The following is a 23,354-nucleotide window of genomic DNA, read 5'->3' as shown; positions in this document are numbered from 1 at the left end:
ATGTTGTTTTGGTGCTAACAGGGCTCGTGAGAGCAACATTGAGTTCTGCAGTGATTTTTACAGCTGTCCTCCTCTTAGTTTTCGTCACAATTCTTGCAAAGTGTTAAGGATATTGCACAATTGCTATTCGTGGTCAAACACAACAGCAGAACTATCCAGCTTGGCTAGCATCTGCATTTATCTTCAAGCTGATGTTTCACAGTATTCCTGTTTTCTCGTTCAACCCATGCACTATAGTGATGGGATGTTGAGGTGGGCCATATGAGTGTGTAAACATATTACTCACATGGTGGCCTTGATATACTTTGTGACTTCATCGTGTGAAAACATTACTAATGAGCATGCTGTTACTGTGTGCTGCCATCATTGTTTACCCAGTGGTAACTTATTTGCAAATAAGAGAGTAACATGTTAGGCTGAAACAATAAAGTCAGTAAACTGTACTTAACATGTGACATGTCTCTACCGTACTGTATTAGTATTTATGGTACATTTGATTAAATTTTGCATTGTGAACCCCATTTAATCAGTTGGTTTAAGGTGCCACTTAATCCATTTATCTATTCAGATCCTGCCACAAGAGGTGCTACTAAAACCAATGAACATGGTGCAGCAGTTTTTGACACCATTAACAACTGAAGAAATAAATCAGCCAGATAATTTTAAGGAGAGGTAAGTACAATAATAATTGTATTGATTAAATTACGTTAGTCTCCAAGAGGGAGGACAACTTCTGTGTACCAGAGAGTGAAGTAGCATAGTTTACAGGAGAATACTTAGTGAAAGAAACACATTTTTCTGCATCACTTAAAGATATGTGCCATTGTTTGTGCTTATTACAAAATTATTGAAGAACTTACCCTATCAATTTGACTACTTTTGTAGCTGTTACCTATTTCAGTTTTTACTAATTGTTCATTATTAATGTAAGAAAATGAAGGTTTCCATGGAAAATCTATTATCTCTTGTATAAATAATACCCCTAATTTGTAGATTATTCTTTTAATTTCATTTTCGTTCCTTTCCGTGGTGATTTACATGTGCCACCTCTTGTTTAACTGCTTAGAAAGTGCTACTCCATTACTTAACCCTTTTATTTCCAGCAATATGAAAAAAATATAAATTTAAAATTTTTCACATACCTAACCTTTATTATTATAGTGAGCAATGAAGACAATAAGAAATTGACAACTAGTAAGCAATCAATTAATTGTTTTAGGGAGGTGGTGACTCTTTGGAATATAAATGTAATTTTTTCACAAAATTAATCTTTCTATCATTAGTAAGCAAAGAATATAAGATGAAATTGGCAAAAGGTAAACAATCAGTTGTTTTAAGGAGGTTGTTTCACTTTAGAACAACTGGGACTAGTGTATTTGAAAGCAAATTTGCATTTTTCCTAGACGAAAGCCCACATTTCAAAACTTCCATGAACCCATAACACCTAAAACAAATTATAGTCCTCAATAACAAGCAAAATGGGTCTAAAAATTAATAAATTTTATGTCACAGCTACATACTGTTCCAGTGGTTTCATTTTCGTTATACTCATAAAAGCAGTAGTAGAAACTCAAACTGATGTTACAATAATAGAGGGAAACATTCCACGCAGGAAAAATATATCTAAAAACAAAGATGATGTGACTTACCATACGAAAGCGCTGGCACGTCGATAGACACACAAACAAACACAATCATACACGCAAAATTCTAGCTTTCGCAACCAACTGTTGCTTCATCAGGAAAGAGGGAAGGAGAGGGAAAGACGAAAGGATGTGGGTTTGAAGGGAGAGGGTAAGGAGTCATTCCAATCCCGGGAGCGGAAAGACTTACCTTAGGGGGAAAAAAGGACAGGTATACACTCGCGCACACACACCCATATCCAACCACACATACACAGACACACACAGTGTGGTTGGATATGGGTGTGTGTGCGAGTGTATACCTGTCCTTTTTTCCCCCTAAGGTAAGGCTTTCCGCTCCCGGGATTGGAATGACTCCTTACCCTCTCCCTTAAAACCCACATCCTTTCGTCTTTCCCTCTCCTTCCCTCTTTCCTGATGAAGCAACAGTTGGTTGCGAAAGCTAGAATTTTGTGTGTATGATTGTGTTTGTTTGTGTGTCTATCGACCTGCCAGCGCTTTCGTATGATGTTACAATAACTTAGATATGGTTACTTTCACTGTCAGTGATCTCTTCAACTTGGCCTCTATAAAAATAATCTCATGTCAAAATCGCCTACAATCACGTAGCACAATCTCTGCGCCAACTGTTGCTCTGAATGGTATAAGTGACTGTTACAAAGCATAACATTTGTAGAGGTAGAGGCACCTCAGTGTACCACTAGAAGTCTCTGTCATGCAGTAGCATCAGTGGTTTCATGCAAAAGGCTCTGGTATTTAAAAAGAAAAAAAAATGGTGGTTTTAAGCAGAAACCAATGGGGCTCAAAGGGTTAAAGCAAAATTCCATTATTTTGTTCCTTCCATGTAGCTGCAGTTTATTGCACACTCATTCTTTATCAGCATGTGTCAATGTAATAGCAACAATCTTATTCATTGCAGAATGTATTGAAGTGGTTCGAGGATGAATGACCGCTTCTGTACAGAGTTATTTCAGGGCAGTGTGGCAAGGTTATGGTAACAGTCCATTGGTAGCTTTAGGAGGCAACATCATATGTCAAAACAATTTTCAGAGTAAAATTCTACATCTACATCTACATCTACATTTATACTCCGCAAGCCACGCAACGGTGTGTGGCGGAGGGCATTTTTGTGCCACTGTCATTACCTCCCTTTCCTGTTCCAGTCGCGTATGGTTCACGGGAAGAACGACTGTCTGAAAGCCTCCGTGCGCGCTCTAATCTCTCTAATTTTACATTCGCGATCTCCTCGGGAGGTATAAGTAGGGGGAAGCAATATATTCGATACCTCATCCAGAAACACACCCTCTCGAAACCTGGACAGCAAGCTACACCGCGATGCAGAGTGCCTCTCTTGCAGAGTCTGCCACTTGAGTTTGCTAAACATCTCCGTAACACTATCACGCTTACCAAATAACCCTGTGACGAAACGCGCCGCTCTTCTTTGGATCTTCTCTACCTCCTCCGTCAACCCGATCTGGTACGGATCCCACACTGATGAGCAATACTCAAGTATAGGTCGAACGAGTGTTTTGTAAGCCACGTCCTTTGTTGATGGACTACATTTTCTAAGCACTCTCCCAATGAATCTCAACCTGGTACCCGCCTAACCAACAATTAATTTTATATGATCATTCCACTTCAAATCGTTCCGCACGAATACTCCCAGATATTTTACAGAAGTAACTGCTACCAGTGTTTGTTCCGCTATAATATAATCATACAATAAAGGATCCTTCTTTCTATGTATTCGCAATACATTACATTTGCCTATGTTAATGGTCAGTTGCCACTCCCTGCACCAAGTGCCTATCCGCTGCAGATCTTCCTGCATTTCGCTACAATTTTCTAATGCTGCAACTTCTCTGTATACTACAGCATCATCTGCGAAAAGCCGCATGGAACTTCCGACACTATCTACTAGGTCATTTATATATATTGTGAAAAGCAATGGTCCCATAACACTCCCCTGTGGCACGCCAGAGGTTACTTTAACGTCTGTAGACATCTCTCCATTGATAACAACATGCTGTGTTCTGTTTGCTAAAAACTCTTCAATCCAGCCACACAGCTGGTCTGATATTCCGTAGGCTCTTACTTTGTTTATCAGGCGACAGTGCGGAACTGTATCAAACGCCTTCCGGAAGTCAAGAAAAATAGCATCTACCTGGGAGCCTGTATCTAATATTTTCTGGGTCTCATGAACAAATAAAGCGAGTTGGGTCTCACACGATCGCTGTTTCCGGAATCCATGTTGATTCCTACATAGTAGATTCTGGGTTTCCAAAAACGACATGATACTCGAGCAAAAAACATGTTCTAAAATTCAGTCATCAGTTGAAATGTATTTTTATTTCACTTTACCAGTTTCTGTGAATTAATCTTATCTTCAGAAGCCTACAAAATTACATGTATGTAAAGTATAAGAAGTATATTATAGAAATTTACTTAGTATTGGTTTAGCAGACATCAGTATCTTCTTCATAGAAGCATAATGCCATGATGTGTCCAAAACTGTACATAGTGTATGTGATTATTGTAAACACGGATTGACAGTTTACATTAACTGTGCACAGAGGACATTTCCTGTTGCACCCCATATTAGGTTTCTTCCCATTTCATTCACATATGGGACATAAGGCTGCTTAAAAGCCCCTCTGCACACTGTAAGTACTATAGTCTTGTCCCTGTGGGTCAATTGCCAACACTTTGACATCCAGTGGAAATAATGAGAGAGAACTGTCTCAGTTTGATGAGGCCAAGTAAGGTGGCAGTTAGTAAGTCACTGGGCATATTAAGGAGAAGTAGGTTTCAGATCCACATTTAGAACTTGTTGTTTAGGCTTTATGATTTATCAAAGTGGCCTATTTCTTTCCTCAATCCTTTCCAACTTGACCGTGATGCCAATGATAAGCAGTAACCTACCTTCATTCAGAGTTAGAAGTATACAAGAAGAAATTTTTACATAATAGGATTCTAGAATTTGCAACGTGCATGCGCTAAAAAATGATGCACATAGAAACTCGATAGAATTGGAAAATAACAGCCAACCAGTTGCACAATTAAAGACAATATGTTCATATCCATTCATGAAGAAGATGGACTTATACTTGTTGTAACTATGGTAAGGGGTTAGTAAATCTTTATTTTTGCAACTGCTTGGTTGTTATTTTCCAATCGTCTCAAGTTTAATGAGATTCTATTGCAATTTTTACAGCAGTTGATGGTCTAATAGTGCTTAGTTCCTTTATTTCTTAGCTTTCATGACTTGTGTTTCAGAGCTGGCCTGATGTTCCAAATCATCAGAAAAATGCAGTATGATGTGTATCCTCCCACACAGTCAAAAGTTAAGGGAATAACCCTGTCACACAGGTAAGAAAGATTTGATGTCAGAGAAGAGTTGTGTTTGTTTCTTTAAGGTATCGTAGCAAATAGAATGTTCCATCAGTGTACAGGCTGTAGCTGAGCCATGATTATTTCTTCCTTTTGATATTTCAGCTGAAAGGTGTCTAGCCATTGACTGACTTCCGACTGCAAGTTCATGCTGTTTATTACTTGTGATACCGAGAACATATGGCTGACAGATATACTGCGAAATTCAAGTTACATAATCAATATGTCATCTGTGACAGATATACCTTTACCTTCGTAGTACACCTTTGAGTCATGGGGTCATTGTTTAACAAAGTATAAGGATGTATGCGTTTATGCTCAGAAGTTACTTGCCCTGATAGTGGTTAGGTTTTCAACAGAAATATTGGGGAAAGAAAGATTCGTATCTTGTCTGCATACCTATAAACTGAAAAAAGAACATTGCTGTGTATTCATGACATTAATATTTGTGTAACACAGTGTTCTACACCTAATTTTTTCATTGTGTTGCATGTGTTAATGAGATCTCTTTGTTGTCACTAATCAGATAGTTCTAAATCATTTTTAAGTCCCATAGTGCTCAGAGCCATTTGAACCATTTTTTCTAAATCATTGGAAACCCGTATTATAGTTTTGCCATCAGCAGTTGTCAGTAAGAGTGCCCTCCAGGATTAATCGTGAACCTGAAAAGTTATAGCACTAAATTTTTGCAACATAAAATTACTGACATCAGGCAGTTCATCTGAAATTTTACACAACAGTCTGTATGCTGAGAGAGTTTTAAATATCATGTCTGGATTTTTGATAACATGCAAATCCATTTGCCTGAAATGACTTAGGAAAAAACATGGAAAACCATAGAAAACCTAAATCAGGATGGCTGGACAGAGCAAGTTCCATGCTAACTGCACCTAATGTGAGCAGCAATGCAGTGGTGAGGATGAGGAGGCGGTAGGGGATGGGTAGAGGGAAAGATAGCAGAGTGCGGGGGGGGGGGGGGGGGGGGTTATAGTTCTACTTGTGGGAAGGTGCAGGGGTGCAGTGGGGGCCGGCCGCTGTGGCCGAGCGGTTCTAGGCACTCCAGTCTGGAACCGCGCGACCGCTACGGCCGCAGGTTCTAATCCTGCCTCGGGCGTGGATGTGTGTGATGTCCTTAGGTTAGTTAGGTTTAAGTAGTTCTAAGTTCTAGGGGACTGATGACCTCAGATGTTAAGTCCCATAGTGCTCAGAGCCATTTTTGTGCAGTGGGGACAGGTAGGGTTGCTAGTGCAGTTGGAAGGTTTATTAGAAAAAGACTAGTGAGTGTGTTGAAGAAATAGAAGACTATAGTGTGCTGGACTGGAAACAGGGAAAGGGATGGGTAAATGGAACGCAGGGACTGGTTAATATAGAGGCTCAGGGGTTACAGGAACATAGGATATATAGCAGGAAGAGTCCCCATCTGCACAATTCAGAAAAGCTGGTGGTAGGAAGGATCCAGATGGCGCAGGTTGTGAAGCGGTCAGTGAAGTGAAGCACATTGTTTGGGCAGCATGTTCAGCAATTGGGGTTCAGCTGTCTCTTGGTTAATGTTTGACAGTGGCCATTCATGCAAACAGCTTGTTAGTCATCATGCACACATAGAAAGCAGCACAGTGGTTGTAGCATAGTTCATAGATCGTATAACAGCTTTCACTTGTACACTTGCCTTTGATGGGATAGGAGAAACCTGTAACAGGACTGGAGTAGTTGATGGTGGGAGGATGAGTGGAACAAGTCTTGCATCTAGATGTTTTGCAGGGGTATGAGCCATAAGGCAAGAGGTTGGGAGCAGGGATGGAGTAGTGATGCACAAGATATTGCGTAAGCTACCACTGTGGGATGAGTGGGAAGGATATTGAGTAGCATATTCCTGTTTACAGGGCACTACAAGAGGTAGTCGAAACCCCGGTGGAGAACATGATTCAGTTGCTAGAGTCCTGTGTGGTACTGAACCACAAAGTGAATGCTCCTTTGTGGCCGAACCTTGGGTAAGTGGGATGTGGTAGGTGACTGGAGAGACTAGGCATGGGTGATCTATGTCTGTATGAGGTTGGGAGGGTGATTTACCCTTGGCATATTTGGAGATGGGCTGTTCATCACTGCAGGTCCAACAGCCATGGATGGCAAGGCTGCATGGAAGGGATTCTTGGTATGGAATGGGTGGCAGCTGTCGAAGTGGAGGTATTGCCTTGTCCCTGTTAGGTTTGTTACAAATGCAGGTAATGATGTATCCATCCTTGAGGTGGAGGTCAACATCAAGGAAGGTGGCTTGTTGGGTTGTAGAGGACCAAGTAAAGTGAATCGGGAAGGAGGAAGTCTTGGAGGAATGTACATAGAGTGTCCTTGTCTTCAGTCCAGATCACGAAGATGCCATCAATAAATATAAACCAGGTGAAGGGTTTCAGACTCTGATTTGCTGGGAAGGATTCCTCTAGATGGCCCATGAATAGGTTGGCATAGGATGGTGCCCTGCGGAGTGCCCATTATTGTACCATAGATTTGTTTGTAGGCGATTTCTTCGAAGGAGAAGTACTTGTGCATGAGGATGTAGTGACCAGGAAGAAGGTTGTAGATTTGGAGTCAGTTGGTCATTTGGGAAGATAGTTTTCAATAGCAGCAAGGCCATTGGCATTTGGGGATATTGTGGCATCAGAAGCGACGAGCAGGGTGCCATGTGATTAAGGAACAGAAACTGTTCAGAGTCAGTGGAGGAAATGGTTTATGTCTTTTATATAGGTGGGAAGGCTATGGGTAATAGGCTGAAGATGGTGGTCGACAAGAGGAAAGATTCTCTCAGTGAGGGCACAATAACAGGCCACAGTGGAGTGCCCTGGATGGTTGGGTTTATGTACTTAAGTATGCATGTAGAAGGGAGGAGTGCATTGAGCACTAGGGGAGAGTGAGGGGGGTGGGGGGGGGGGAGAGAAAGAGAAAGGAGAGAGAGAGAGAGACCGGGGGAGAGGTTCTGGGCTGGGCCCAAGGATCTAAGAAAGGATTGGAGATCCTATTGTATTTCTGGAATGGTGTCAATGCTGTAGAGTTTGTAGGTGGACAAATCTGACAACAGACTGAGTCCCTCATCCTGGTAATCCCTGTGGTTCGAAATTATAGTGGTGGAGCCTTTGTCAGCAGGATGGTCTATAAGGTCGGAATCAGTTTTTAGGTGGTGGATTGCATTTCTTTGTGCATATATAAAGTTGATTTCCATGTGGAGGGATTTGTTGAATGATGGTGAGGCTAGGTTTTGAGGTTAAGAAATTCTGGAATGTTAACAGGGGCTGCTTTGTGGTAGGCCACTGTTGGATGGAGGAGTGAACTGAGTCATGCCGGTTTCAGTATTTGTTTTCGGTTGGGTCTGATTGCTATGGTTGGTACTGAAAAAGGTATTTCCACTGTAGGGACCGGAAGAAGGCCTTACACAAATCCAGCATGATGCCACCTCCCTCTACACTAACATTGAGAATGCCCATGGCATCGAACACAACCTTTCCCAACACCTGACTGACTCCAAATCTACAACATCCTTCCTAGTCACCATGACCAACTATATGCTCACCCACAATTACTTCTCCTACAAAGAACTCACTTCCAAAAGAAATCCATGGTACAGTGTTGGGCACCCGCATGGCACCATCCTATGTTAACCTTTCTGGGGGCCATCTAGAGGAATCCTTCCTAACCATGCAGAATCCCAAACCTCTCACCTGGTTCACATTCATTGATGACTTCTTTGTGATCTGGACCAAGGGTGAGGACACCCTATCCACATTCCTTCAGAACCTCAAGACCTTCTCCCTCATTTGCTTCACATGGTCCTCCTGAACCCAACACGCGACCTTCCTCGGTGTTACCTCTACCTCAAGGATGGCTACATCAGTACCTCCAAACCTAATAATCACAAGCAGTACCTTCACTTTGATAGCTGCCACCCATTCCATACTAGGAAGTCCCTTCTCTACAGTCTAGCCACAAGCTCCTGTTGGATCTGCAGGGATGAGCAGTCCATCTCCAAATATACCAAGGATCTTACTGAGGCCTTCACAGTCCAAAATTAATTTCCCAACCTTGTACAGCAACAAATCTCACACACCTTGTCTCTTGAATTACCTACCACCTCCCACATACCCACCATCCATCCACAAAGGAGCATTCCCCTCATGACTTGGTATCATCCAGGACTGGAGCAACTAAATCACTTTTTCCACCAGGGTTTCGACTACCTCTCATTGTGCCCTGAAACGAGGAATATCCTACCCGCAATCCTTCCCACCCCTCCCACAGTGGTATTCCCCCCGACAACCAAACCTAATCAACATCCTTGTCCACCAGTACTCCATCTCTGCTCCCAACGCCTAGCCTCCTGGCTCATACCTCTGTAATACACCTACATGCAAGTTTTGTTCTACACATCCTCCCACCACCACCTAATCCAGTCTGCTCACAGGTATCTCCTATACCATCAAAGGTAGAGCTACTTGTGAAAGCTTTCATGTGATCTACAAACTGTGCTGTAACCACTATGCTGCTTTCTGTGTGGACATGATGACTAACAAGCTGTCTGTTTGCATGAACAGCCACCAAAAAGCTGTGGACAAGAGGCAACTAAATCACACAGTTGCTGAACATGCTACCTGACACAGTGTGCTTCATATTAATGACTGCTTCATAGCGTGCACAGTATGGACCCTTCCTACCCATGCCAATGAGTGTTTCTGAATTGTACAGATGGGAACTCTCTCACAAAATATCCTCTGTTCCTGTAACCTCCCAGCCTCAATCTTTGCTAGTCTGTCCTCCACTTACCTATCCCACTCCAGTACAACACATCCACTAGTCCTTTTCCCCTTTTCTACTTCTCTTCTCTTCCACTACTCCCCTCCCCAGTTCTTCCGACTGCTCGCAGCAACCATACCGTGTGCTCACCGCATCCGTGCACATTTCCACAAGTAGTACAGCACCTTCCCCTAACTTCCCTGCTACCGCCCATTCCCTACCTTACTTCTGCTCCTTACCGGTATGAGATTGCTCTTCCCATCAGGTGCATTTACAACTCAGGTCTGGTCACAGTTCACAGTGGCAGTGGTCATGCATGTGTGTTTTGCCTGTGAATGTGAGTCTGTTCTCTACTTCAGTAGAAGGCCTTTTGGCCGAAAGCTAAAATATATAGCAGTCTTTTCGTTATGTTTGTCTGCAACTTATTATCTCCCCTTAAGGTGAGAAGTAATCTATTCTTTTCGTAATATTGTTATCTTTCCTCTTGTAGGTGTTTTTACCCATGAAATACCACAGGCACTAATGTCAAAGCCACATTTGCTCATAACACACCTTAGTCTAAACTTATTTCTTTCTATTGGTCCAGTTTATCAAGTGTTTTCCACTAGGTGTATATACCTCATATGGTTCTGTGTTAACATTGCCATGCTTCAACAAAATAACCCCCCCCCCCCCCCGACCCAAGGTCAACTTTGCTTATATGGTTTGCCAAGTGGACGTACAAATGCCATACAGGTAACAAAGAAAAAGAAAATACACAAATCAAGATTCATGATCATACAGACAATTTCATTACCTTCATGACCAGTAGACACCCTGCTAGTAGTGTAGCCCCATCTCCCATTATCAAATTCACAGTTCCTTGATGCCCCACGATGTTTCTCATCAGTCGTTCCATTCTTTTAGCAAAGCTGTGCCATAAATTTACTTCATAGTAATTCAGCTCCAGCTGTCCCATGTGACACATCTCAGCGACAGCAAATTACGCATTTAGTTTCTCTTGTGTTTTCTCAGTAGTATATCTTGCTTAAATTTTGTGCATGTTTTTGTAGTTAAGAAGTTTAATCTCCTATTTTTGTAAGTGTATATTCAGGTAGTCAGTAACACAGTAGTTGCTCATTTGTTTGTTTTGAAGACAAGTGACCATTCAGTTCAGCCAAGTTAGCCACTCAATCCAGACCCAGTTCTTGCCTGGGACATGTCTCCAGGGCAGCAAGTTACATGTTTAACTTTTCTTGTGTTTTCTTAGTAGTGTGTAGTGCTTAAATTTCGTGTGCATTTTTGTATTTAAGAGGCTTAATCTTGCACAAGTGTAAATTCAGGCAGTCTGTAGCTTATTTCTTCTGAACAGCCAGCAACACAGTTCATTAAGGTATCACAGACTATTGGTTCAATTAATCTTCTTAGGTTGGGTAGGATGTGTGTGTGCTGTGTATGGGCGCAGAAGGAGCCGGCTGCAGTTTGCAAACAGTTGAATGTGGTTTTGGCTATGGTTGGCCACCTTTAGGCTGCCGCCTCGGAGTGTAGTGTGGCAGAGAAACTGGCACATCACATGGGACACCTCAGGTGTTGCTTGTTTCAACCACAGGCTGTGCTACTGAGGCATCTTCTAGTATAACCGACATAGTGGATGCACCCTCACAGCAAAGTGAGTGGTGGGACAAGATGCATTTGTATCGCTGCAAGCAAAGGGCCAATGTAGAGGCTGGGCATCTGGCCTCACCTATTCACCCTGTTTCTTAGGGTCAGAGCAAGCAAATATGGGCAGGGGCTTGATAGTTACTGGGAGCTACAACATTAGATATGTTATGGAGCCCCTTAGGGAGACAGTGTTCAGGGCCGGAAAGAAATCCAATGTATCCTCGGTATGTCTGCCGGGCAGCCCTCATCTGAGATGTGGAGGCGGCCTTGCCTGCAGCTATCTAGTTTGCAGGGTGCAATTGTCTGCAAGCTGTGGTTCACATTGGCATCAGTGATGCCTGTCACTTGGGTTCCAAAGCTATCCTCAGTTCATACAGGCAGCCGGCGAACATGGTGAAGGCCCTGCCCTTGTGCCAAGGGTGCAGTTTGCAATATTGTTCCCAGAGTTGAATGTGGTCTTTTTTTCTTTTTTCTTTTTTAGCTGAGTGGAGGGCCTCAACCAAAGGGTTTGTCGAATCTGTGATAGTGTTGGCTGTAGGTTTGTAGACCTGCATTATCAGGCGGGGAATTGTAGCACTCCTCTTGATGGGTCAGGGGTACACTACACAAAGAAAACAGGTACTCTGTTGGCAGAGTACTTGTGGTGTACACATGAGGGTTTTAAGAATAGGTGGTAATTTGAGATACTGTAGTGGACACTCATCAGTCAGTATACTTATAGGGACATCAGACCCCTTTTAGAATAGAGTCACTTTAACTGTCAAAATTTTTTAAGTAAATTGTCTAAGTATTCGTAACAAAGTTCCCAAAGTTACTGCCCTCCAGGAGAGTTCTCACACTCAGATTATTCTTGGGACCAAGAGCTGGTTAAAATGTGAAGTAGAATGCCCTGAGATATTTAGTGAGTCATGGAACATGTATCGGAAAGACAGATTAGATGCCATAGGAGGGAGAGTGTTCATTGCAGTTGAGAAAAATACTGTCTTTATTGAGGTTGACATTGAGTGTGACAGTCAAGTTATCTGGTCACATACAACTGGTCTACATGGAACCATGTTCATTGTTGAATGTTTTAACTGGCCACCTGATTCCACTGTGACAGTTCTAGCGTTATTCAAAGAAAGGTTATGATCAGTAGCGCGTAAAGATGGAGATCGTGGAAGGAATACTAGTTGGAGGCAACTTTCACCTACCGAGTACAGACTGATATGTATAGATTCATTGCAGGGTGTGCAGACAGTCTTGCAAAGTACTTTAGAACATGTTTCCCAAAAACTATCTAGTTTGGCAGCCTATACTCAATGGAAATATCTTAGGCCTTGTAGCTACAAACAGGCCGGACTTGGCATTGGATTAGTGATCATTATATCGTCATAGCAACTATTCTTACAAAAGTTAAAAATCACTAAAAAAAGGCAAAGAGAGTGTTTCTGCAAGAAAGAGCAGATAAGCAGTTGTTAACATGTCACTTAGACAACGAGTTGGAATCATTTAGTTCCAGTGTGCTAGACATACAAGAATTGTGAGCAAAGTTTAAACAGATTGTAAATCGTGCTTCAGACATGTGTGCGCGCAAAGTGTACAGCCAACACAATTATCATACCTTAGCAAAAGATCTGACCTAGAATCCAAGAAAATTCTGATACCAAGTGAAATCATTAAGTGGGTCTAAGGCTTCCATCAAGTCACTCATTGAACAGACTGTTGTGACAGCTGAAAACAGCAAAATGAAAACTGAAGTTTTAAATTCCGTGTTTAAGAAATCATTCATGCAGGAGAATCATGCAAACATACCATTGTTTGACTGTTGCACAGAGTCCCAAATGCATAACAACTTTTCCCTAAATCGTTTCAGGCAAATGCCGGGATGGTTCCTTTGAAAGGGCACGGCCGATTTCCTTCCCAATCCTTCCCTAACCCGAGCTTGCGCTCCGTCTCTAATGACCTCATTGTCGACGGGACGTTAAACACTAACCACCACCACCACCACCACCACTGCATAACAACTGAAAGAGATGAAAACAAATAAGTCGCCAGGTCCAGGTGGAATCTCAGTTCAGTTTCGCAAAGAGTACTCTACAGTGTTGGCCCCTTATTCAGCTCGCATTTACCGTGAATATCTCTCTCTGCACAGATTCCCAAACAACCAGAAACACAGTTGACTCCCGTGTATAAGGAAGGTAAAAATCACACACTCAAAATCATAGAACAGTATCCTTAATATTGGTTTGCTGCAGAATTTTAGAACATATTCTGAGTTCGAATATAATAAATTTCCTACAGACTGAAGAGCTTAGGTCCATGAACCAGCATGGTTTTAGAAAGCATTGCTTGTTTGAAACTTATTTTATCCTTTTCTCACAAGATATACTGTGAACTGTATATGAAGGGCGACAGGCAGCTTCCATATTTTTATATTTCTGCAAAGCCTTTGACATAGTACGCCGCTGCAGACTGTTCATGAAGGCACAGGCATACGGAATAATTTCGGCTCGAAGACTTCTTAAGAAATAGGACCCAGTATTTTGCCCTTGATGGTCAGTGTTCATCAGAGACGAGGGTATCATCAAGAGTGCCCCAGGGAAGTGTGATAGGATTGCTATTATTTTCTATATACATAAATGACCTGGGGGAAAGGGCGGGCAGCAATCTGAGTTGTTTGCTGATGATGCTGGAGTGTACAGGAAGGTGTTGAAGATGAGTGACTATAGCACGATATAATATGACTTAGACAAAATTTCTAGTTGGTGTGATGAATGGCAGTTGGCTGTAAATGTAGAAAAATGTAAGTTAATGCGGATGAGAGGGGAAAACAAATCCATAATGTTCAGTTACAGCATTAATAGTGTCCTGCTTGATGCAGTCACATTGTTTAAATGTCTGGGCGTAATGTTGCAAAGCGACATGAAATGGAACGAGCATTTGAGGGTTGTGATAAGAAAGCCAAATGGTTGACTTTGATTTATTGGGAAAATTTTAGGAAAGTGTGGTTTATCTGTAAATGGAACAGCATATAAGACACTAGTCCGACCTATTCTTGAGTATTGCTCGAGTGTTTGGGATATGCACCAGGTCAGATTAAAGAAAGACATTGAAGTCATTCAGAGATTTGTTACTAGTAGGTTCAAACATGCAGGTGTTTCAGAGATGCCTCGGGAACTCCAATAGGAATCCCTGGAGGGAAGATGGCATTCTTTTTTAGGAACAGATTGAGACAATTTAAAGAACTGGCATTTGAAGCTGAATGCACAATGATCCTAATGCCACTAACATACACTTCATGTAAGAATCATGACGGTGAGTTCTGAGAAATTAGGGCACATATGGAGGTACATAGACAGTCGTTTTTCTCTCATTCAGTGAGTGGGTGGAACAGGAAAGGAAGCAGGTAGTAATGGTACCCTCCACAACACACTGTATGGTGGCTTGCAGAGTATGTATGTACATGTAGATGTAGGCGTAGAATATTGTATTGGTAAAATGCTTATTATGGATTGACATTGAATAATAAAGAAATAATTTTTTAAAAACATGTAATCACTAAATCCACATTCTTTGCTGAGAAAGATACAATTTGATATTCTTTCAGTTTATCCTGCGTATATTTTTAGCAGTCAGAGCAGGTTTCATTTTGTTAAATGTATGCATTTCTTCCCTACAGAAACCTGTGCTCTGTGTGACATTTACACTCAAGAGCAACTGAATAACAGTTAGGTACTGTATTGGAAAATGAAATAGTTTGGTGTATCACATGATTAGGATGTTGTCAGGACTTACACTGGCCATCTGCATGACAGTCGAGCGCCAAACACACAAAATACATATCATATTTGATCGTGGTCATATCATGATTACCTGACTCTCATGACACTCCCATCATCTGTGTTGTCCATTCACAGAGCTTTTCATGTGCCAGTGTACTAAGGGTACACCACAAGAACTTAATTCAGGGAAAACTGCTGCCACAAGTGCCAGTCCCCGTCGGTGGCATTGTATTGAATGCAGGAGTGTCCATTGATTTACCGCAGTCTGTAACTGAAGATAGGCAGGCCACGTTTCATTAAATCACTTGCCACTTATTGCTTGGCAACAACTAGTGAGCAGCCCCATCATCTAAAACCACCACCTCACTAAGTGGTACAGAAGGTAAAGCCACACTTGTGTACCATTCACCATCACAGACCATGGTGATCAGTGTGAGCATGGTAACAATAGAATTGGATGCTCAAAGCAAGGATCAGCCTGCATCCATTTTGTCCCTACACCAATCTGTGCTCTCATTACGATAATATATCATTCTGTCCTTTAAAGATGGTGTCAAAATTATTTCAAGACTATTTCATATACATGAAAGCCCTTTTGTGGTCTCACAGGTCACCCGAGTTCAATTCTGTTTGAGCATATCTGTAGTGGACCTGAAGTAAATATGCATGCCTGGGACCCACCCCCAACCAATCTTCATATGTTGTGGGTAGTGGTTGAGAATTCATGCTTCTGCTTGGTTTCCCAACATATAGCATCTCTTATGGAGACTAGGTCATCAAGTTGAAAAGGGGTGTCACTACTTCAGTTTCTCCTGAGTGGAGTGACACAGTTTAAAGCTCTTTGTCAATATCATGAAATTCACCAACAGCCATGTAACTGAAGATGATATTTTATTTTATTTTGAAGGCTATCAGTTTCAGCATTTCACTGTGCTATCTTCAGGCCCCATATGCAACTCTCCAAATAAACGAAAATGTCATATAGAGCCATAAATCTCTGAATGTCATGAATTCAATTGTTGCGGTAGTGCTTCGTTCAAAAACTTGATAGAAAGTCTTCAAATGAAGCACTAGTGTAACAACTGAATTCACGACATCCAGAGATTTATGGCTCTATGTGACATTTTCGTTTATTTGGAGAGATGCATATGAAGCCTGAAGATGATATAGTGAAATGCTGAAACTGGTAGCCTTCAAAATAAAATAAAATAACATCTTCAGTTACAGGGGTGTCGTGAATTTCATTGACATTGATAATTACTTAACCAGCTGATGTCCCCTGTCCATGATGGACCAATAGAGATTTTAAGCTCTTGTCTTCAATGTTAATGTTGATGGCTCTTGTTTTTACTTACATTATCTGTCATTTAATTACAGTGGTATTAAGACTTGATTTATATAGACTGTTTACATAAAGAGGTTTCATATTGCAGCATTAGAATAATAGCATGTTATGGGTTTGTGAAATGAATGCGCCAATGAATTGTAATTATAGATTTTAATAAATAAGAAAATAAAACTTTGTTTCAGCATAATATGCCGCGAACCTATCAGTGAACAGCTTTCAAGTGTGTGGTCTGGAATACACCAAAGGGGTTGGATCAACATTGAGCAGACACGTTCTCTTGAAAGCTTGTTAGCGACTGGTGGCTCATACTGGTTTGTTGACAACCTTGTTAAGGTATGCAAGCAGTACATCCTTCATTAATAGTGCATAATGGAAACCCACAATCACCTTTTAGACATCTGTTCAAGGAATTGGGCATTCTGACTACTGTTTCATTGCATATTTATTCCCCCATGAAGTTTATTGTGAATAATCTACTACAGTTCAAAAGGAATAATGATGTATATAACTACAATACCTGAGGGAAAAATGACATTCATTACTCTACTTAAAGTTGTCTTTAGCACAAAAAGGGATGCATAGTGCTGCCACATAAATTTCTGATCACTTACACAGTGATATAAAATGTCTGATACACAGCAAAGCAAAAATTGAAAACAAACTGAGAAAGTTTCTCCATGACAGCTGCTTCTGTTCTGTAGAATTTCTATTACAGTAATGAGTAAAAGATGGTGGGTAGGATTTACTAACTCAACATCTGTATATCTTTTTTTCTTTTTGGAAAAAAAGAAAAGAAAGACGTAGAAATGTTCAGAGTGGAACCATATGTACAAATTAATTTGCGATGTGAATGTAAAATGACTCATTCCACATCATTATGATCTATCATGCAAAATGTTCCATCGACTGTGACACTAACTAATTAACTACATGTTTGTGTATTGTATTGAATTGTTGATATAAATTGCAATACAGGACAATTTTTTAAGGGTCATCAGAGGGCAAAATTATTAATTTTTTCATCATATATTTAGCATAACAGCTACAGTCACAGCTGCAAAATACTAACGTGAATTCTTTACAGACGAATGGAAAAACTGGTAGAAGCGGACCTCGGGGAAGATCAGTTTGGATTCCGTAGAAATGTTGGAACACGTGAGGCAATACTAACCTTACGACTTATCTTAGAAGAAAGATTAAGAAAAGGCAAACCTATGTTTCTAGCATTTGTAGACTTAGAGAAAACTTTTGACAATGTTAACTGGAATACTCTCTTTCAAATTCTGAAGGTGGCAGGGGTAAAATACAGGGAGCGAAAGGCTATTTACAATTTGTACAGAAACCAGATGGCAGTTGTAAGAGTCGAGGGGCATGAAATGGAAGCAATGGTTGGGAAAGGAGTGAGACAGGGTTGTAGCCTTTCCCCGATGTTATTCAATCTGTATATTGAGCAAGCAGTAAAGGAAATAAAAGAAAAATTCGGAGTAGGCATTAAAATTCATGGAGAAGAAGTAAAAACTTTGAGGTTCGCCGATGACATTGTAATTCTGTCAGAGACAGCAAAAGACTTGGAAGAGCAGCTGAACAGAATGGACAGTGTCTTGAAAGGAGGATATAAGATGAACATCAACAAAAGCAAAACGAGGATAATGGAATGTAGTCAAATTAAATCGGGTGATGCTGAGGGAATTAAATTAGGAAATGAGACACTTAAAGTAGTAAAGGAGTTTTGCTATTTAGGGAGTAAAATAACTGATGATGGTCGAAGTAGAGAGGATATAAAATGTAGACTGGCAATGGCAAGGAAATCGTTTCTGAAGAAGAGAAATTTGTTAACATCGAGTATAGATTTAAGTGTCAGGAAGTCGTTTCTGAAAGTATTTGTATGGAGTGTAGCCATGTATGGAAGTGAAACATGGACGATAACTAGTGTGGACAAGAAGAGAATAGAAGCTTTCGAAATGTGGTGCTACAGAAGAATGCTGAAGATAAGGTGGGTAGATCACGTAACTAATGAGGAGGTATTGAATAGGAGTGGGGAGAAGAGGAGTTTGTGGCACAACTTGACAAGAAGAAGGGACCGGTTGGTAGGGCATGTTCTGAGGCATCAAGGGATCACAAATTTAGCATTGGAGGGCTGCGTGGAGGGTAAAAATCATAGAGGGAGACCAAGAGATGAATACACTAAGCAGATTCAGAAGCATGTAGGTTGCAGTAGGTACTGGGAGATGAAGAAGCTTGCACAGGATAGAGTAGCATGGAGAGCTGCATCAAACCAGTCTCAGGACTGAAGACCACAACAAGAACAACAACAGCTACTCCTTATTCTCAACGTCTGAAAACCATTTGAACCAGTACCACTTCTATGCTTATCGTCAAAAGTACAATCATATGGGTCTTTCAGGAGATATTGAACAGGACAGCATAAATGGTCACAGGTTTGTGTGACCTGTGGGAGAGTTTCACGGTGGTACTGAAGAAATGTTACAAGTGGACACTAGAATTGAGATGAAAATTATCCTGAGAAAGTTTCAAGAACTAGCTTCAAACGATGACTCTAGCAATATACAACAACCTCCTATGTATCATTGCCATAGGGATTTTGAGGAGAAGATTGGATTAATAACTGTATGCTTAGAGGCCTCTATCCAGTTATCCTTGCCACACTCTGTAAATAAGTGGTACGGGAAGAAGCCCCAATAACTGGTACAATGGGAAATATCATCTGCCACGCACTTCACAATGGTCAACAGAGTAGATTTTATTTACAGTGGGCGAAGACAAAACACAGAATCCATGTTGTTGTTGTTGTGATCTTCCGTCCTGATGCTTGTTTGATGCTGCTCTCCATGCTACTCTATCCTGTGCAAGCTTCTTCGTCTCCCAGTGCCTACTGCAGCCTACATCCTTCTGAATCTGCTTAGTGTACTCATCTCTTGGTCTCCCTCTACGATTTTTACCCTCCACACTGCCCTCCAGTACTAAATTGGTGATCCCTTGATGCCTCAAAACATGTCCTACCAACCGATCCCTTCTTCTGGTCAAGTTGTGCCACAAACTCCTCTTCTCCCCAATTCTATTCAATACCTCCTCATTAGTTATGTGATCTACCCATCTAATCTTCAGCATTCTTCTTCATTAGCACCACATTTCGAAAGCTTCTATTCTCTTCTTGTCCAAACTAGTTATCATCCATGTTTCACTTCCATACATGGCTACACTCCATACAAATACTTTCAGAAACGGCTTCCTGACACTTAAATCTATACTCGACGTTAACAAATTTCTCTTCTTCAGAAACGATTTCCTTGCCATTGCCAGTCTACATTTTATATCCTCTCCACTTCGACCATCATCAGTTATTTTACTCCCTAAATAGCAAAACTCCTTTACTACTTTAAGTGTCTCATTTCCTAATTTAATTCCCTCAGCATCACCCGACTTAATTCGACTACATTCCATTATTCTTGTTTTGCTTTTGTTGATGTTCATCTTATATCCTCCTTTCAAGACACTGTCCATTCCGTTCAGCTGCTCTTCCAACTCCTTTGCTGTCTCTGACAGAATTACAATGTCATCGGCGAACCTCAAAGTTTTTATTTCTTCTCCATGGATTTTAATACCTACTCCGAACTTTTCTTTTGTTTCCTTTACTGCTTGCTCAATATACAGATTGAATAGCATCGGGGAGAGGCTACAACCCTGTCTTACTCCCTTCCCAACCACTGCTTCCCTTTCATGTCCCTCGACTTATAACTGCCATTTGGTTTCTGTACAAATTGTAAATAGCCTTTCGCTCCCTGTATTTTACCCTTGCCCACTTCAGAATTTGAAAGAGAGTATTCCAGTCAACATTGTCAAAAGCTTTCTCTAAGTCTACAAATGCTAGGAATGTAGGTTTGCCTTTCCTTAATCTTTCTTCTAAGATAAGTCGTAGGGTCAGTATTGCCTCACATGTTCCAACATTTCTACAGAATCCAAACTGATCTTCCCCGAGGTCAGCTTCTACCAGTTTTTCCATTCGTCTGTAAAGAATTCGTGTTAGTATTTTGCAGCTGTGACTTATTAAAATGATAGTTCGGTAATTTTCACATCTGTCAACACCTGCTTTCTTTGCGATTGGAATTAGCTTTCTTTGGGATTGGAATTATTATATTCTTCTTGAAGTCTGAGGGTATTTCGCCTGTCTCATACATTTTGCTCACCAGATGGTAGAGTTTTGTCAGGACTGGCTCTCCCAAGGCTGTCAGTAGTTCTAATGGAATGTTGCCTACTCCCGGGACCTTCTTTCGACTTAGACCTTTCAGTGCTCTGTCAAACTCTTCACGCAGTATCATATCTCTCATTTCATCTTCATCTACATCCTCTTCCATTTCCATGATATTGTCCTCAAGAACATCGCCCCTGTATAGACCCTCTATATACTCCTTCCACCTTTCTGCTTTCCCTTCTTTGCTTAGATCCATAGCAGAGAAAAAGAAAATAAGTAATAGAACACACATAAAGTACTAAAAACTGATTAATTTTCAAGTTTGTCAGTTTTTATTTGTGGTTTGATGGCACAAAATTTATTCCATAGCCATGAAGGAATTGATGTTGTTGGTAGTACGTAGTGATGACCTATGGTGGTGTGTTCAGAATGGGTTGGTAAATTTTAAAGGGACACAGTTTTAAAGATTCAGAAGTGTTTAAAGTGTATACACCGCAAGAGAGTAAAACCATGATCCTAATAATGTCCCTGAGGCTGTGTTCACATCTAATGATTCACTGTATTGTTTCTGTGGACCTTTTAATCCCACGGCATCCAGGAATGGGCTTTGTGCAGTTGGTAAGGTACAAGAAGGAATTATTGAGTAGTTGAAGCTTTTTCTCACTATGGATACACCAGGTAAAGCACTGCCACTAAATAGCATTTATGATTTTTCACTTCCTGCTCCAGTACACAGTTTTACCTGTGCGAGGTATATTCCGCAAAACAGTGAAATTGTGCCATCTCTGTGATTATTCCTATTTTCTATGTCTGTTGTCCTGTTTTATGGCAATCATAACATCAAGTGAAGTATTTATTTTAAAAAGTAAATACCAAAAATATTATGTGAAATAAACATTTTATACGGCTTGGTATTCATTAATAATGTTATTGCCAAGGGATGTTAAAATGTAGCATCCATTATTGGTAATATTCGTGTGTGTGTGTGTGTGTGTGTGTGTGTGTGTGTGTGTGTGTGTGTGTTTAATTTAAAAGCTTGCCAAGCAATGTGCCTGAAAATGAAGCCTTACTTCTTGAAATTGTCTGTACAATAAAATCAAACAGTGAAAAATCCAGGATGGAAAGTGACAATATTATGAAAAGGAAAGTTGTTACACACCATATAGCGGAGATGCTGAGTCGCAGATAGGCACAACAAAAAGACTGTCACAACTAAAGCTTTCGGCCATTAAGGCCTTTGTCAGCAATAGATGACAGACAGACAGACATGCACACACGCAAACGCAACTCACACACGTGACTGCAGTCTTAGGCAACTGAAACCACACTGCGAGCAGCAGCACCAGTGCATGATGGGAATGGAGGCTGGGTAGGAGTAAGGAGGAAGCTGGGGCAGGGAGGGGGAGGAATAGTATGGTGAGGGTGGCAGACAGTGAAGTGCTGCAGGTTAGATGGAGGGCAGAGTAGAGGTGGGGAGGTGAGGAGGAAGTACAGGAAAAGGAGAGAAGTAAAAAGACTGGGTTTGATGGTGGAATGCTGTCTGTGTACTGCTGGAATGGGAACAGGGAAGGGGCTGGATGGGTGAGGACAGTGACTAATGAAGGTTGAGGCCAGGAGGGTTACGGGAAGGTAGATGTATTGCAGGGAAAGTTCCCACCTACACAATTCAGAATAGCTGGTGTTGGTGGGAAGGATCCACATAGCACAGGCTGTGAACCAGTCATTGAAATAAAAGATCTCATGTTTGGCAGAGTGTTCAGCAACAGGGTGGTCCATTTGTTTCTTGGTCACAGTTTGTCAGTGGCAGACAGGTTGTTGGTTGTCATGCCCTCATAGAATGCAGCACAGTGGTTGCAGCTCAGCTTGTAGACCACATGACTGGTTTTACAGGTAGCCCTGCCTTTAATGGGATAGGTGATGTTCGTGATCGGACTAGAGTAGATGGTGGTGGGTGGATGTATGGGACAGGTGGGGTGGGAAGGATAGAGGGCAGGACATTTCTCATTTCAGGGCACGACAAGAGGTAGTCAGTACCCTGGCGGAGAATGTAATTCAGTTGCTCCAGTCCTGGGTGGTACTGAGTTACATGGGGAATGCGCCTCTGTGGCTGGACTGTGGGACTTTGGGAGTTGGTGGGGGAATGGAAAGATAAGGCACGGGAGATTTGTTTTTGTTCAAGGTTGGGAGGATAATTACAGTCTGTGAAGGCTTCAGTGAGACCCTCAGTATATTTTTTTAAGAGGGACTGCTCGTTACTGCAGATGCGATGAACACAGGTGGCTAGACTGTATGAAAGGGACTTCTTGGTATGGAATGTGTCACAGCTGCCGAAGTGGAGGTATTGCTGGTGGTTAGTAGGTTTGATATGGACGGAGGTACTGATGTAGCCAACTTTGAGGTGGAGTTCAACATCTAGGAAGATGGCTTGTCAGGCTGAGTAGGACCAGGTGAAGCAAATGGGGGAGAAGTTGTTGAGGTTCTGGAGGAATGTGGATAGGGTGTCCTCACTCTTGATCCAGATCACAAAGATGTCATCATTGAATCTGAACCAGGTAAGGGTTTTAGGATTCTAGGTTTTAGGAAGG

General features: G+C 41.4%; 1 protein-coding gene across 1 annotated transcript in view; it reads left to right on the top strand.

The window, feature by feature from the left end:
- LOC126259535 (mediator of RNA polymerase II transcription subunit 24) overlaps positions 1 to 23,354 on the top strand; it is a 158,052-nt gene that overhangs the window by 106,722 nt on the left and 27,976 nt on the right. Inside the window, exons 13-15 of the mRNA XM_049956410.1 lie at positions 569 to 672; positions 4,920 to 5,012; positions 16,742 to 16,892. Coding sequence (XP_049812367.1) covers positions 569 to 672; positions 4,920 to 5,012; positions 16,742 to 16,892 — 348 coding nt within the window. The remainder of the gene's footprint in view (positions 1 to 568; positions 673 to 4,919; positions 5,013 to 16,741; positions 16,893 to 23,354) is intronic.

Source organism: Schistocerca nitens, chromosome 5 (assembly GCF_023898315.1).
Source record: "Schistocerca nitens isolate TAMUIC-IGC-003100 chromosome 5, iqSchNite1.1, whole genome shotgun sequence".
NCBI classification, from domain to species: Eukaryota; Metazoa; Arthropoda; class Insecta; order Orthoptera; family Acrididae; genus Schistocerca; species Schistocerca nitens.
This window is presented reverse-complemented; position numbering and strand designations above follow the sequence as displayed.